The 14,824-nt window shown below is 39.4% G+C and overlaps 1 protein-coding gene across 34 annotated transcripts in view; it reads left to right on the forward strand.

Moving 5' to 3' along the window:
- Positions 1 to 14,824, forward strand: part of MADD (MAP kinase activating death domain) — a 92,821-nt gene that overhangs the window by 13,615 nt on the left and 64,382 nt on the right. For all 34 annotated transcript variants that reach the window (XM_067462766.1, XM_060763147.2, XM_067462755.1 and 31 more), the window contains exons 2-3: positions 9,274 to 9,446; positions 10,346 to 10,960. In XM_067462766.1, coding sequence (XP_067318867.1) covers positions 9,385 to 9,446; positions 10,346 to 10,960 — 677 coding nt within the window. In that variant the 5' untranslated portion in view covers positions 9,274 to 9,384. The remainder of the gene's footprint in view (positions 1 to 9,273; positions 9,447 to 10,345; positions 10,961 to 14,824) is intronic.

A 14,824-nucleotide genomic window follows, 5' to 3' on the forward strand; every position in this document is an offset into this window, starting at 1 on the left:
TTAGCCAACCCTATTGGGATCAGCTTCCACACTGTGAACCTGAACACATATGTGTCTCTGATTTTGCAAGCTAAGCAGACTTAACATTGGTTATTACTTGAACAGGAGACCTCTGGACTTGCCATTGTTGGCTCATATTCAATTTTTAGTCCACTAAGACTCCAAGATGTCTTTCACATGTACTGTTGTTGAGCCAAGTGTCTGTGCATCTTGTGTCTGTGCATTTCATTTTTTCTGCCTAAGTGTACTATCCTACATTTATTCTTGTTTAAATACATTTTGTTAGTTTTGACCCAGCTCTCTAATCTGTTAAGGTCATTTTGAATTCTGTTCCTGTCTTCTAGTTGTCCCTCCCAATCTGGTGTAATCCGCATACTTGATAAGCATGCCCTCTAAACTTTTATCCAAGTCATTACTAAAGACGTTGAATAGCACTTGGCACCCCACTAGCCACTTCTTTCCAGGATGAAGAGGAACCATTGGTGAGCAGCCTTTGGGATCAATTGCTCAACCAATTATAAATCCACCTATCAGTAGTATATCTAGGCCACATTTTACTAGTTTGTTTGCAAGAAGTTCTTGAGGGACCTTATCAAAGGCCTTACTGAAATCAAGATATGCTACATCCGCAGAGTTACCTGCATGTACTAAGCTTGTAACTCCATTGAAAAAAGTGATACGATTAGTTTGGGTGACTTGTTTTTGAGAAATCTGTGTTGACTTTTAGTGATCCCAGCCTTTTTTCTAAGTGATTACAGACTGCCTCCTTAATGATCTTCTCTAGAATCTTTTCTGGTATTGATGTCAGGCTGACTTTTTGAAGATAGGGACAACATTTGCTCTCCTCCTGTTCTCCAAGAATTCTCAAAGATTATTGCCAGTGGTTCTGAAATACTCCTGGGTGTAGTTCATCTGGCCCTGGAGACTTGAATTTATTTAGAGTAGCCAGGTATTCCTTGTCTACTTCTTTGCCCTGTTTTTGGTTGCATTTCTCCTATTGTCCTATCATCTCCATATTTCTCAGGTTAAATATCATTTGTGGCTAGTATAAAAACCATATAGGCACAGAATAGAATGATACCATTATGATCTTATCTGTTTAGTGAAATCAGATTGTTTAAAAGAAAGTGTGTGAGTTATTATAATTCTAGGAGGTTTATAAATTTTATGAAACTATTTACAAGATAAGTACAAATATTTTAGCATACCTAAAGACCTAAATTATATTAATTATATATATCTGCATCCTTCTTAGTATCTTCTGGAGTGGGCCTCTACTCAGGAGTCAGCTTTGGTGTTAAAAGCCTGGAAGCCAAGCTCTGTGAGAAGCAGCTTAGAAAGCTGGTTATGTTTAGCTTGGAGACGAGAAGGTTAAGAGAGGACATGCTAACCATGCTTAAAAGATATTGAGGAGGGGGCAAGCTTGTTTTCTGCTTGTTTTCAATGGAATGAAACTGCAGGAAAAGAGGTTCCACCTAAACATTAGGAATAATTTCCTGATAGTAAGGTGTTCAGCAGTGGGACATGCTGCTGCCTGGGAGTCCAGTGGAGTCTCCTTCTCTGGAGGTTTTTAAGAAGAGGCTGGATAGCCATCTGTCGGAAGTGTTTTGATTGTGTGTTCCTGCAAGGTAGGGGATTGGACTGGAAGACTCTTGTGGTCTCGTCCAACTATGATTCTATGAAGTACTTTAAAGTAAAAAAGTGGGCACACAAACACACTGACTTTCTGTCTCTTGTGTATGCTATACTAGAAACTGTAATTCCACATTCATTTATTTACTTATCCATATTCACTTATTTACTGTCTTTTCAATTATATTCCACCTTTCCCCATGCAAAAGCTCCTTTTGCAGTGACTAAAGTAAGTTGCCAAAAGCCTGTCTTCAGAAGGTCTTTGCCTGCTGGGAGAAGGAGAACAGGGAAGGACACAGCTTTTTTAAGCAGAGAGTTCAGAGCCTCTGTACTGATGTCTCCTGGGCAAGAGGGGAGGAGGGGAGGGACTGATGTGTTGTGCAAGAGCTGTGTTACCATGTGGAGCTCTCCAACTGCATCAAACCCCTTTCAATCAGCTCCTGATATATGTCCTTTGGACATGTCATCTTAGCCTTGGAAACAATAAAGGTTTATTTCTCTTCAGTTCAGTATTTGCATGTGCGTATATTAAAAATACATATGCCCAAACTTGTAAATTAATTTGCTGTGTCTTTGCATATTCCCTTCTATGAATGTGGAATGATTCTTGGTTTGGAGCATAGAAAACAATTTTGCAGGGAGTTCAGCAATAATCCTGTGTGTGGCAAGGAAGCAATACATTGTTCAGTAGCCTCTGTGTTTGATGGTATAGCTCAAAGTCAGAAAGGATTGGAATCTGTGTCATTTTCACTACATGGGCAGGGAAAAAAGCCCTTGTGAGCAGGAAGTAGTAATGCGTGGTGCTAATGTCATGCTGCCACAGAGGTTTCTGGGCACCATGAAAGTGGTGTTTCATTGTTAGTTCAGGGCAGCCATTAAGCCCAGGTGAATCTTGTTTGTAGTGTGGGTGGTGCTGAAAGATTTGTGTGTGTATCGTGGAGGGGGAGAATGCAGTTGTTCTATAAATAGTTCTGTTGGGCTCTGATCCAGGGACAAGAGACTCAGTTGCTATGGAGACTGATCTGAATCAGATTACCTGTGGCTCCTGTTATCCAGCCTCCATGCATGGAGGCTGCATGGTCAGTACAGATTGATGACAAAAGTCCTGTAATCGTATGTGGTTCTGTAAGATTAAACGATATGAAGGCAGATACCATGCTGCTAGTATAGCCTGGCAGTATTAACTGAATTAATAATGAAAAGAATAGTCTGCTTCTGCCTATGACACACATTGTTTATATGTGTTAAATTGCTTATAAGTTCTCTGCATATATGGACATTAGTGCTTAGGAGCAATACAACAATGATATATCTCCTGTAGAAAAGGCAGTGGTTTGGGTTAGAACAAGAGTCTCTAAACGGAGGCCTGTGGGCTGGATGCGGCCCTCTAAGGTCATTATATTGATGGCAATTGTTTTTCATTTTAAATATTGTATTGTTCTTTCAATGTTTTTTGCACTTCAAAAAAGATATGTGCAGTGTGCATAGGAATTTGTTCATTTTTTTCAAACTATAGTCTCTTCCCCTGTGAACTTGCCCGTTGTTAAAAAATTTTGAGGACCCCTGGATTAGAGTATTAGATACAGTTCTTTCATGGCTTGGATTACAGTATTAGATTTAGTACTATTCATGCAGTTTTCTAGAAAGTGTTGAATTGAAATATGTTTGTGTTCTAAATAAAATGCCATCTATTTTGTATGTTTATTTGACTTGTATTCACTAAATAAACCTCTTAAATATCACATTTGATGGTTGTGGGAAGCAAAGTGATCTACAAACCCACCAAGAAAGTCCAACAAATGCTCCGTTCAGCAAAGGACAAGAGGGATCCTCTCACCTCTGCAGGAGTCTACCGTATACCATGCAGCTGTGGACAAGTCTACATAGGGACCACCAAACGCAGCGCCCAGACACGCATCAAGGAACATGAAAGGCACTGCAGACTACTTCAACCAGAGAAGTCAGCCATAGCAGAGCACCTGATGAACCAGCCTGGACACAGCATATTATTTGAGAACACAGAAATGCTGGACCACACCAACAACCACCAGGTCAGACTACACAGAGAAGCCATTGAAATCCACAAGCATGTGGACAATTTCAACAGAAAGGAAGAGACCATGAAAATGAACAAAATCTGGCTACCAGTATTAAAAAACTCTAAAATTACAACAGCAAAACAACAGAGAGGAAACAACCAGGCACAGATTAACACCTCCCAGCAAGAGATTTTCCCAGGCTCAGGCAGGCCTTCAAATGCTAATGAAGGTGATCAGTTGAAACATTCACACCTAGCTGCAGCAGGGAAGAGCTCCTTGCCCCACCCCAGCCATTCCACAGATATATAAACCCATTGTCCTAATTCCAACAGACCTCACTACCTCTGAGGATGCTTGCCATAGATGCAGGCGAAACGTCAGGAGAAATGCCTCTAGAACATGGCTCTATAGCCCGAAAAAACCCTCAAGAACCTAGTGATTCCAGCCATGAAAGCCTTCAACAATACAAAGTGTCTCATTCTCGTCTTTTCCCCATAATTAGGCATAATTATTCTTTCTTTAAAAATAACCCAGATACTGAAAAGATCACGCTTCATGCGTGTACTGAAAAAATAAGCACCAAATTAAGTGATCCGATGATAACTCTTTTACATGGGTGGTGTATAAACATGAGCCAAAGGAGGTGTAGATTGGTATTGATATATATGAGTAAGATTTTGATGCTTTTGTTATGTGTCTTCAAGTTTGTTTTGATTTAAGGTTATCTAGGGCACACCTATCATTGGATTTTCAAGGTGAGACTTGTCATGAAGTGTGTGTCCCATTGCCTTCCTCTGAAACTGAGGCCCCTTCTATGCTGCCATATAAACCAGATTATCAAAACAGATGATCCACATTATTGGCTTTGAAGTGGATTATATGAGTCTACACTGCCATAAAATCCAGTGTAGAAGGGGTCAGAGACTCCTCTAGGGCCACACAAGGGTTTTCATCACTAAGCAGCGATTTAAGTTCTGGTCCACCAAAATCCTAATTTAAATTATATACCACAACGGATTAAACATATGTAAAAGATAAAGTAATTTCCTACACTGTAGTCTTGCTAGTTAAATTTTAATTCTATTTCTCTTAGATCTCTTAATGCATTCACTCAATGGATATATAAGTCACTGTTAGCATTAACCATGGTTTGTTACCAAAACTTAAGCATAGATGATCACTTGATCCATAGTTTGTCTTGCACATTAATAGTTAGTTTTCAGTTGCTTTCTTTTCTGTTCAGTTGTTTCAATCTCTGCTAATAGTTTTGAGACCTTTGCTCCACTTTACCACTTCACTATATCATGAGCTAGTTGCCCAGTGCAATCTCATTTTAGGTGGGATGTGGAACATGCCTTCCCTGTCATAATCAATATTTGCGATGGCAGGAAAGAAAGCTTAATATAGATTTCCTCTTTCCTGGGCACTGTGATAGGAGCTGTTCCTTTTATAGAAAATAAGACCTTGTCATGTAGCCTTACCCGTCCATTCCAGATTTCTGAGTAAGGAACCTATTGCTTTATGATTTTTTTCAAGGCAAAATGTGAATGTCGTATCAGCTCTTTTTTTCATCAATTCTTGCATTCCTTGTGACTGCACTGTTCCTATGTTATCATTTTCCAAGCATGATTAGTACCTCAGGCCAATTTTGTTACAATTTCTACATCACAATATGCATCTTCTTGCCCTACTCTTTATCCTTTTTCCAGCATCAATCCATCATCTCAACTACACATAATGAAAATAACATATCAGAAACTATTTAAAGCAACAAACTTTATTGATAATGAAACAGAGCATTGCAATGGGGTATGAAAGGAAACATGGACATGAAAGAAAAACTCTGGGAGTGGCAATATAAAAAAGAATGCTGTTAAGATGTAGGATTCAGTAGTCGTAATTGGGATGCAACAATTCTGCAGCTGTTTTTTAATGTTCTGCCACTGGAAAATGTCAAAACCCTCCCTTTTCATTCAATACTACTTGTGACTTTGAAACTGGCATTCAGAAGAGAAGATTTGGATATAGGATGAATTTGATGCTCCCATGGCTTGCAAGAATCCTGCCTCTTAATAAATTATTGTGAACTCTGTATCTTTATCATGTCGGCTTGTTCAGGATTTGACCTTCCATGGAAACTTATGCATGCTGCATTTTCTGAGTTCTACTGTGAAACTGAAAGGAGGTAATTTAGGCCAAAGTTACATATGATGAACAGTCATTGCTAACCTTTTCTTCACTGTCACATCATGTCATATCAAAATGATATGTTTTCCCTTTCCTACTCCAAGGTTAAATATGGCCCTAGTGCATGAAACCTTGGCAACAGATAGCCACCATCTTGGATTACTTTTTTTTCAAATGCCTCATGAATGACATTTACTTATGTGACCTGGAAGGGGAGGAATGTGAACGTTGTGTGGTTTTAAATCAGTGGTATACTTTTTGGCCTATATTTTTAGTGAGTGATATATGTGCTGGTCAGTGACTGTAATAAAGTTTTGTTGTTTTTGTTGAGTGATATAGTCAGCTCACGATATATTGCTGAGTTGGCTATACAGATGTGCTTATTGTGTCCAGAATAGCTGCTTCTTTTCATAATAATTGTAGCCAGTGCCCCACTTCTGCACCTCTTCTTCAAAAGGAAAGCCACCCAGTGAACTGGCAAGATATCCCAGTAATTTATTATGATACATCCTTTCTCCCGCATAGAAAAAACTTCTCTGCTGAATTTAGGAGATTTATTGAGAGTTTATTTAGTGTCTCTATGGCCCCTTCTACACTGCCCTATAATCCAGATGATCAAATCAGATAATCCATATTATCTGCTTTGAACTACACTGCCATATAATCCAGTTGCTCTACTGCTGATAATCTGGATTTTATCTGGCAATGTAGAAGGGGTCTCTGTCTCCCAAAGGGCTTCAGTCCCTGCTTCATTCATTGATTCAAGTCAACTGCAGTTTAGCTCAAGAGCCCTCAACAGTGAAGGTAAGGAGGAAGAGAATAATTCTTATCAGGCAGAGTTCAGAAGTAGAGCAACTGCCAACAAGTACACATTAGAAGAACGTATTAAGCTGTTTAATTTTATGATAGAAGGTCTTTCCCCTGGAGTGGGCCTAGACAAAGCAAACAGAAGAGAAAATCCATGGACAAGTCATAGTCACGGTTGCATGATATGACTAGCTGTAAATTGAACAAGTTACCATGATAAACCAGAGACAAATTCTCTTTTTCTAAAGAGAATGCGTGTGTTGTTGAAATGTTTTCCATGCAAATGAACAAAAATATTTATGGCCTGTTGATGGTCTAGTTCCTACCCTACAGCCTTTTCCCCAGAGTGGTATCACATGGAATTTTGCTTACCTCAAAACCCTGAATTGATGACTTTATGTACCATTCAGCCTGGCAGTAGGAGAAGATCTGTCTGTTCCTCATATGCTTCAAATCACACATTTCCCACACACTTCACTGGTAACACAGTGCTGTTAACAGTGAAATTAACTGGCCGGAGGAAGTGGAATGAGGAATTAAAGTATAATCTCAGTATAGAGAGAGGGAGATTTAAACTTTCTGATTCTATGTACAGAAATCAGGATGTTGTGTGCATGTTGCAGAGGGACAGAAATGTGTGTGAAATAAAGAGGAGAGAGAGGGATGCATCCCTGGGCCAAACTACAGCAGCCAGAATAATAACACTGCTACCTTCAGTTATACAGATCATCAGCAAAAAGGTTACTCAGTGCTCATGTATACGATGCAAAGTTGTTGCACACATTCCTCTTTTAGGCTTTGGAACCTTAGGTGCTCTATATTATTGTATTTCTTCGATGCTGAGATGTACCCCCTCCCCATATAAACAATTGTAAAAATGGTGCCTTTCTCTCTCTAGCTTTTTTCTGTTGGTGGTACTGAAATCAGTGTGCTTCTTACAATCAATGGCATCTTAAAATCTAAGAAATATGGTATTTTCTTTTGTTTCTTCATGCAGAAAATTCAAGGAAATGAATTTTCAGAGGTCCATGTGCTTGACAATTATGTGTTAAGCTTTATTCATTCACAAAATAAGTTTTAATATCCACTGATTCAGGGATTAGTGCCAGTATTTGCAGAAGAAGCCCAATGGATTATGAGACGAATGATAATCTTGTTTGTTGTTTCAGCCTCCGACTGTATGCACTGCATATTTGAAAGAAGCAGACCTCCTTGGTTTATCATTCAGCAAAGATATTTGTTAAAATAGCACCACTGTTTTATACCAGAATATGTGTTGTCCAAGTTTGCTGGATCATACCAAGCCCCATCTAATCCAGCATTCTGTTTCCAACAGAGATTTCACATGCATAGTTCCAAAAACTTACAATCAGAACAAGGCATGGATGACAACAGTGTTTTATTTCCACTATCCAGTTCTGAACATGGAGTTTTCATCCACCTATCTTTGTTACTAACAAAGAATATACTTACTGCCAATTTGTTTAAGCCTCTTTCCAGAGCAATCTAAGTTAACCATAGCCCCACCCAGAGTAAGAAACAATTGTTGTTGTTATTTTTCATTGGATTGACTTAGGGTGATCCTATACATAAGAGATGTCCCAAAGCCCCCGGTTACCAACTGTCCTGCTCAGGTCTTGCAAACTCAAGATTGAGACCTGATTAATCCAACTGTACTGTAGTCTTCCTCAGTTCCGAAATATCACATAACAGCAACTGCATATACCATATGATGGCTATTGCCTTGTCCAGATTTGTTTTGAAGTGCCATCTGTATGATCCAACACATATAGCATATATGCAGTTGAAGTAACTGCTCTGGTTTTTGGCAGTCACTACATAGTAATGTGGGCCATGATGGTGTAGCAGGTTAAACAGCTAATGTGCAGAACTTGCTGACCAGAAGGTCGGCGGTTCAAATCTGTGTGATGGGATGAGCTCCTGTTGTTAGCCCCAGCTTCTGCCAATCTAGCAGTTTGAAAACATTCAAATGTGAGTAGATCAATAGGTATTGCTTCGGTTGGAAGGTAACGGTGTTCCTTGCAGTCATACCAGCCACATGACCTAGGAGGCATCTATGGACAATGAAAGCTCTTTGTCTTAGAAATTGAGATGAGCACTTCCTCCCAGAGTTGGCCTCGACTAGACTTAATGTCAAGGGGAAACCTTTACATAGTAATAAGTGGGACAGCTATGTGTACACCATTCTCATATTGCTTCCACAATGTACATACCTCTCTTTTCCTTCTCTCTCAGATTTTCTCTCATGATCTTGCACCTGCGCCTGCCTCCATTCATGCATGCATGGTCTAGCTGTGAGTCTGGCAGTACCCCAATAGTCATCAGTTATAATTTCACAGTGGCTGACTTGTGTGAATCATCTGTCACTTTTTGATTCGTTTTTTCTGTTGTGTCTCTCCTTGCTCATTAAATCTAGATGGTGGTATTGTGGTGGATTTTTACTTGTTACAGGCTATTTTGTGAGAATACTGAAGTGTATACTCAAAGTGCTTATGCTCAAACCGCTTATGATTGAAGCACTACTATTAGTCATTGGTATTGCCATGAATATGAATCTGACCTTCAATTGAATTTTTCTCAACTGCAGGTTGATGACACAATTTCCATGAGCTATCTCTTCTCCGAGAGCATTATCAGAAGTTGGCTGGACCAATGAATGAAAAGTTCACTGAGATGACATAGTGAAGGAGGCAAGATCATGGTGCAGCGGAAGAGAAGCTGTCCTCGCCTACTTGATTACCTTGTGATTATTGGAGCCAGGTATAATAGCAACATTCCAGATGTGAATTGCATAATATGAACATATACAGGATTAGGGGCAGTTGTGAAGAGGAAAGCCTATGAATTAAATTGAACTCTTAATGCCAAGTAGAGTAGACCTATTGAATCAGTGGGAACTTAGTAAATAGACACTTATGTAAATCTCATTGATTCAGTCAGTCTGTTGTAACTGTGATTAACAATTTTATCCCTGTATTGGTGAACAGCTGTTGGTGGCATCAGTGGTAATAAGTAATTTACAGCTGGTGAATGTGGCAGTGTGCCTCATGAAGATAGCCCCTGTCTCCTTTTACTCTTGATTTCTGTAGTGTAGTCAGGACATTGAATGCTTTCTATCTAAGCTCATTGACTGTTGCTCCCTTTGGATGTTGCTTTAAACCATATGTTCAAAAGCAATATTAAAGCACATGGCTAGTTAAAATGCAGGTATACCCCAGTTAATGAAGTCAGTGTATTCTGCGCATTTCCTCTTTTGCAGAAAATTGGACACTAGAGACATAGATGTACCTTGTAAATCATTGTATTATTGAGTTGTGACTATACAGAGACTGTTGCATATATAGTGCTGTTAGTTTGAACCCTTAATTGGATTCATCCAGCAGTCTGTACAGCAGTTACAGACTTTTTCTTTCCACCACTGCCCATTTTGGATCAGGATGATGTGACAGGTGAATATCCTGATTCACTTCAAATCTGACCCACAAAATCATTTTAAAGTTCTCATGATGAGGAACTTGTGACTCATCTCCCTTAGTAAGCCTCCACAGAGTCACAATTCCAGCAATTCCAGAAAGGACTTATAGTATTTGCATTATACAAATGTATTATGAGTGTTGTTTTTCTGTATAAAAGTAATTTGGCATTTGCATTCTTTGCAGGCAACCAAGCAGTGATAGTGTGGCACAGACACCCGAACTACTGCGTCGTTATCCTCTAGAAGATCACACTGATTTCCCACTTCCTCCAGATGTAGTCTTCTTCTGTCAGCCTGAGGGATGTTTAAGTGTTCGCCAGAAGCGTATGAGTTTGCGAGATGATACTTCTTTTGTTTTTGCACTCACAGATAAAGATACAGGAATTACTCGCTATGGAATATGTGTCAATTTCTATCGCTCCTTTCAGAAGCGTTTGCCCAAGGAGAAAGGGGAAGGCAGTGGTGGACATCGTGTCCGAAATGGGCAGAAAGCACCCAAATCTGGGGATGCTTCCACTGCTCAAGAAGAAAAAGGGAATGAGAGTTCAGAAAGTGGTGGTTCTCTGCAACCACCAAGCACAGAGTCTGCCTCTGATGGGAATCGATCGCCTCAGAGTAAACGTTCATCCAAAGGCACTCACCGCTCTCGTAACAGCACCCTAACCTCACTCTGCATCATTAGTCACTATCCATTTTTCTCTACATTTCGTGAATGTCTGTATACTCTGAAGAGGCTGGTGGACTGCTGCAGTGAGAGACTGTTAGGAAAGAAGTTGTCGATCCCACGAGGAGTGCAAAGGTATATAAGAGGAAGACATGCTTTTCTCTGATGCCTTACTTACTTACTTAAAAATAATTTTTCACTATCTCATTTCACTTTGCAAAAAATATTTTCATTGATTTTATTGTGTGATGTCATCCTTGATTGTCCTCACCAGCAGTAATTTAAATTAACCGTAATACAAAAATCATAGAATCATAGAATCATTGAGTTGGAAGAGACCTCGTGGGCCATCCAGTCCAATCCCCTGCCAAGAAGCAGGAAAATCGCAATGAAATATTCAATATAAACGGGCTGGCAGAAAGTTGGATAAGCTAAAATGTTGGATAATAAGGACGGATTAAGGAAAAGCCTATTAAATGTCAAGTTAGGTTATGATTTTACAAATTAAGCACCAAAACATTATTTTTTTTCAACAAATCAACAGAAAAAGCAGTTCAGTACATGGTAATGTTATGTAGTAATTACTGTATTTATGAATTAGCAATGTATTGAAACACCTGTGGATCCGGGTGGAAGGCAGACTGCGTTGGATAATACAGAACGTTGAATGAATGAAGGTTAGATAAGTGAGATACTATTTTATATCAAAAGTGTTTCCTTATGTAGTCAGCAAAAAAACAAAAATACTTCCAAAACCCCAAAACTTGAAAGTCTTAGGAAAGCAAAACCTCTCTTTCCTCTTATATTCAACAAAACAGTTCCAAATCACTGTAAAATGTGTTTCTCTTTCTTTGATTATTTCAAGTTATTTTATTTTTCATTCAAAACTAGCTGTTATACTTTATTATGCCAGGCTGTCATTATATCCAGAAATTCCCTTTAGATGTTTCCAAAATCCAGTAATGACCAGTCTGATAGCTATTAATAGATACCCAATTAAAAGTTCATGAGATGCCTTTCACTGACTCCCTGAAAGAAACCCAGGAGGAACAGTTCTGGAGACTTTGTAAGATGCTGGTTAATGGTATATTTTATTAGTTTCCCAAATTCGATACTTAATTTCAGTGGCACCATAAATATTGACAGGGACCTTTAATTTTACAACCTCACGAGCAGTGAAGGGAAAGAAATTAAAGGCCCCTGTCAATATTTGTGGTGGGATTGAAGTCAAGCATCAAATTTTGGAAAACAGTATTTTCTGATATATGTAATATCATTGTACCAGAGTCAAAAACCATTATGCAAACCATTTAATTAAGTTACTTCTTATTGAAGTAGAGATGCTTTTGAAAGGGAACTTATGCAACATATCCATTTTTTCTTATCTAGGCAAATATCAAAGTTGAAACTTGACTGCATGGCTTGTCAGCTGATGTTACCAACCTGATATGATGCAAGCCAATTGAAAGTCAAACACTTAAGTTGATTCTTCCACAGATCTCATGAAAGTGGTTGGGCATCAGTATACAAATCTTGTAATTACTTAACGCTATCTTATAAAAATGTTTTACATTGAATTGCGTTTCTTCTGTAAGAAACTAAATGACAATGGAATTAGATTAATGATGAAATACTAGGCATCAGAGCCTCTTCTCTGTGTCCATATTCAAAATGGACAATTCTAGAAGTGGTTTCATTTATCCAGGTCTGACCAAATATGTCTAGGCGTTTTCTGGGTCCTCAAGGGTGACTCTATGGTATTTTTGGACCAGAAATCCTTAATTTTGATAGTTTGCTATGATCCATGGTTTCACATATCCATGTATAGTCTTGAAATGTGTCCCCCATGGATACAGGGGTTTTACTGTAATGATTTTTCAGTTTGTATCCACTGCTGAGCTTGCTTTTTGTTTATCAAAGTAAATAAATGGCACTACTGATAAATGAATAAATGAATATTGAAATTCTGGGAATTTGTAATCTGAGTGGAGAGAGAAATATTGAAACGAATAAGATTAAAAGGTAAAGGATTCCCTTTGACATTAAGTCTAATCGAGTCCGACTCTGGGGAGTGGTGCTCATCTCCATTTTTAAGTCAAAGAGCTGGCGTTGTCTATAGACACCTCCTAGGTCATGTGGCCAGCATTACTGCATGGAGCACCGTTACCTACCCGCCAAAGCGGTACCTATTGATCTCACATTTACTTGTTTTTTGAACTGCTAGGTTGGCAGAAGCTGGGGCTAACAACAGGAGCTCACCCCATCCCATGGATTCGAACCACTGTCCTTCTGGTCAGCAAGTTTTGCACATTAGCTGTTTAACCTGCTACACCATCATGGCCCACATCATTGCAGCTTACAGGTTTAACATGCTGCACCACCACAACCTCCTAGATAAGATTAGAGTTGTGAAATTAAACTTTAGTCCAAACTTTGCAAAATCTTCACATTGGATTTACAGATTGAAGTGCTTCTATCAAAATAACATAATAATTTGATTTCTGGATCTCAACCCCTTTAATCTCTAGTGCAGAGCTAATATAGTTAGTCAGAAACTTGATTACTAAAATTAACAAATGATGAAATAATGGAGCTCCTGTTTCGTGCTACTTGTTATGGCAATGGGTCTGGAATCTGGATTATTAATCTGTTCTTCAGCAATTGATGGGAAATAAATAGCAGAAATATATTTAAATTGACTTCCGGTGGACATGGCGACGGGATAGCCTCGTCGAGAGGGAGCTCCCGACGAGGACCAGCGTGGGTGGTTAGGTAGAGCTAAAAAAAAAGCTCCCCCCTTTGCCGGATTGAGTGCAAAGGTGTCGTGAACCCCAAGGACGCTTGAGGCCCCAAAGATCTCTCCCCCCTCAAGGAGGAGAAATCGAGAGGGTCCGAGCGGGAAGGGGAAGCGAGCCACCCCGCAAGGATCAAGCCGCGAGGCTTGTCTAACCGCCGCCAAAACCACTCAAAATAGAAGAAGAGGAAGACAGAAGAAACCCCGGCTGGGGAAAGGAAAAAAGAAAGACCCCAACCCCAGGTAACGGGAAGGTGTTCCCAAATTAATAATATTTGAAGGAAGGGAGGAACGGAGGGAAGAGAAAGATAAGGAAGGCTGAAGAAGGAACAAACAATAAGAATAAAGAATAAAGAATCAAAGAATAAAGACAATCAAGGAACATAAATTATATATAGGTGATTTGATAACTTGGGCAAATTGGACTAAATTGGATAAGAGGAAATTTGGCGAAAATAGATCAAATTAATGGAAAATAAGCTGATCTATGGAAATTAATCTTTATATATATACTATAATTTACTATAAAAGAAGTAAGGAGGATAAAGAGCCCCTCACGCAATCCTAGTGGAGGTTCCTTTTGGAACTAGAGACGGAAGAAAGAAAGATAAACAATACCGACCTTGACGCCATTATTGTTGAGTCTACCCCTGCCTTCTTTATAAACAATCTGGCTGCATGAAGTAAAGGAAGTGACGGAGCAGGAACAGGAAGGCAGGAGACTCTGGAGGACTAAGAAAAGAGAGGAACCAAGAGGGGTCGGAAAGGAGTGAAGGAGGAAGTGACGTGGCGGAAGGAGAGCTGGCGCCATTTTGGATCATAGAGAAAAAACGTTATAGACTGGCAGAGAAGGAATTTGTGCATTTGGAAGACAGGGAGAATTGGAGGAGCAAAGGAGTGGCGGTGCAAGCATAAGAGTCATAAATAGAAGTGACGGAGAGGAGATACGAGGACGAGAAGAAGACGACGACGGACCAGGAAGAGAAGAAGACGGCGACGGACCAGGAAGAGAAGAAGACGACGACGGACCAGGAAGAGAAGAAGATGACATCGGACCAGGAAGAGAAGTAGACGAAAATTACTATAATTGGGAGGAGAACTGGATGATAAATAACCATTGAAGGAACAATCACAAAGAGGAACAGATAAGTAAAGGACTAATCTAAAATTTTGGTGCCCCCAAGTGGAGGAAAAGAGTCTGTGCT

Source organism: Anolis sagrei, chromosome 1 (assembly GCF_037176765.1).
Source record: "Anolis sagrei isolate rAnoSag1 chromosome 1, rAnoSag1.mat, whole genome shotgun sequence".
NCBI classification, from domain to species: domain Eukaryota; kingdom Metazoa; phylum Chordata; class Lepidosauria; order Squamata; family Dactyloidae; genus Anolis; species Anolis sagrei.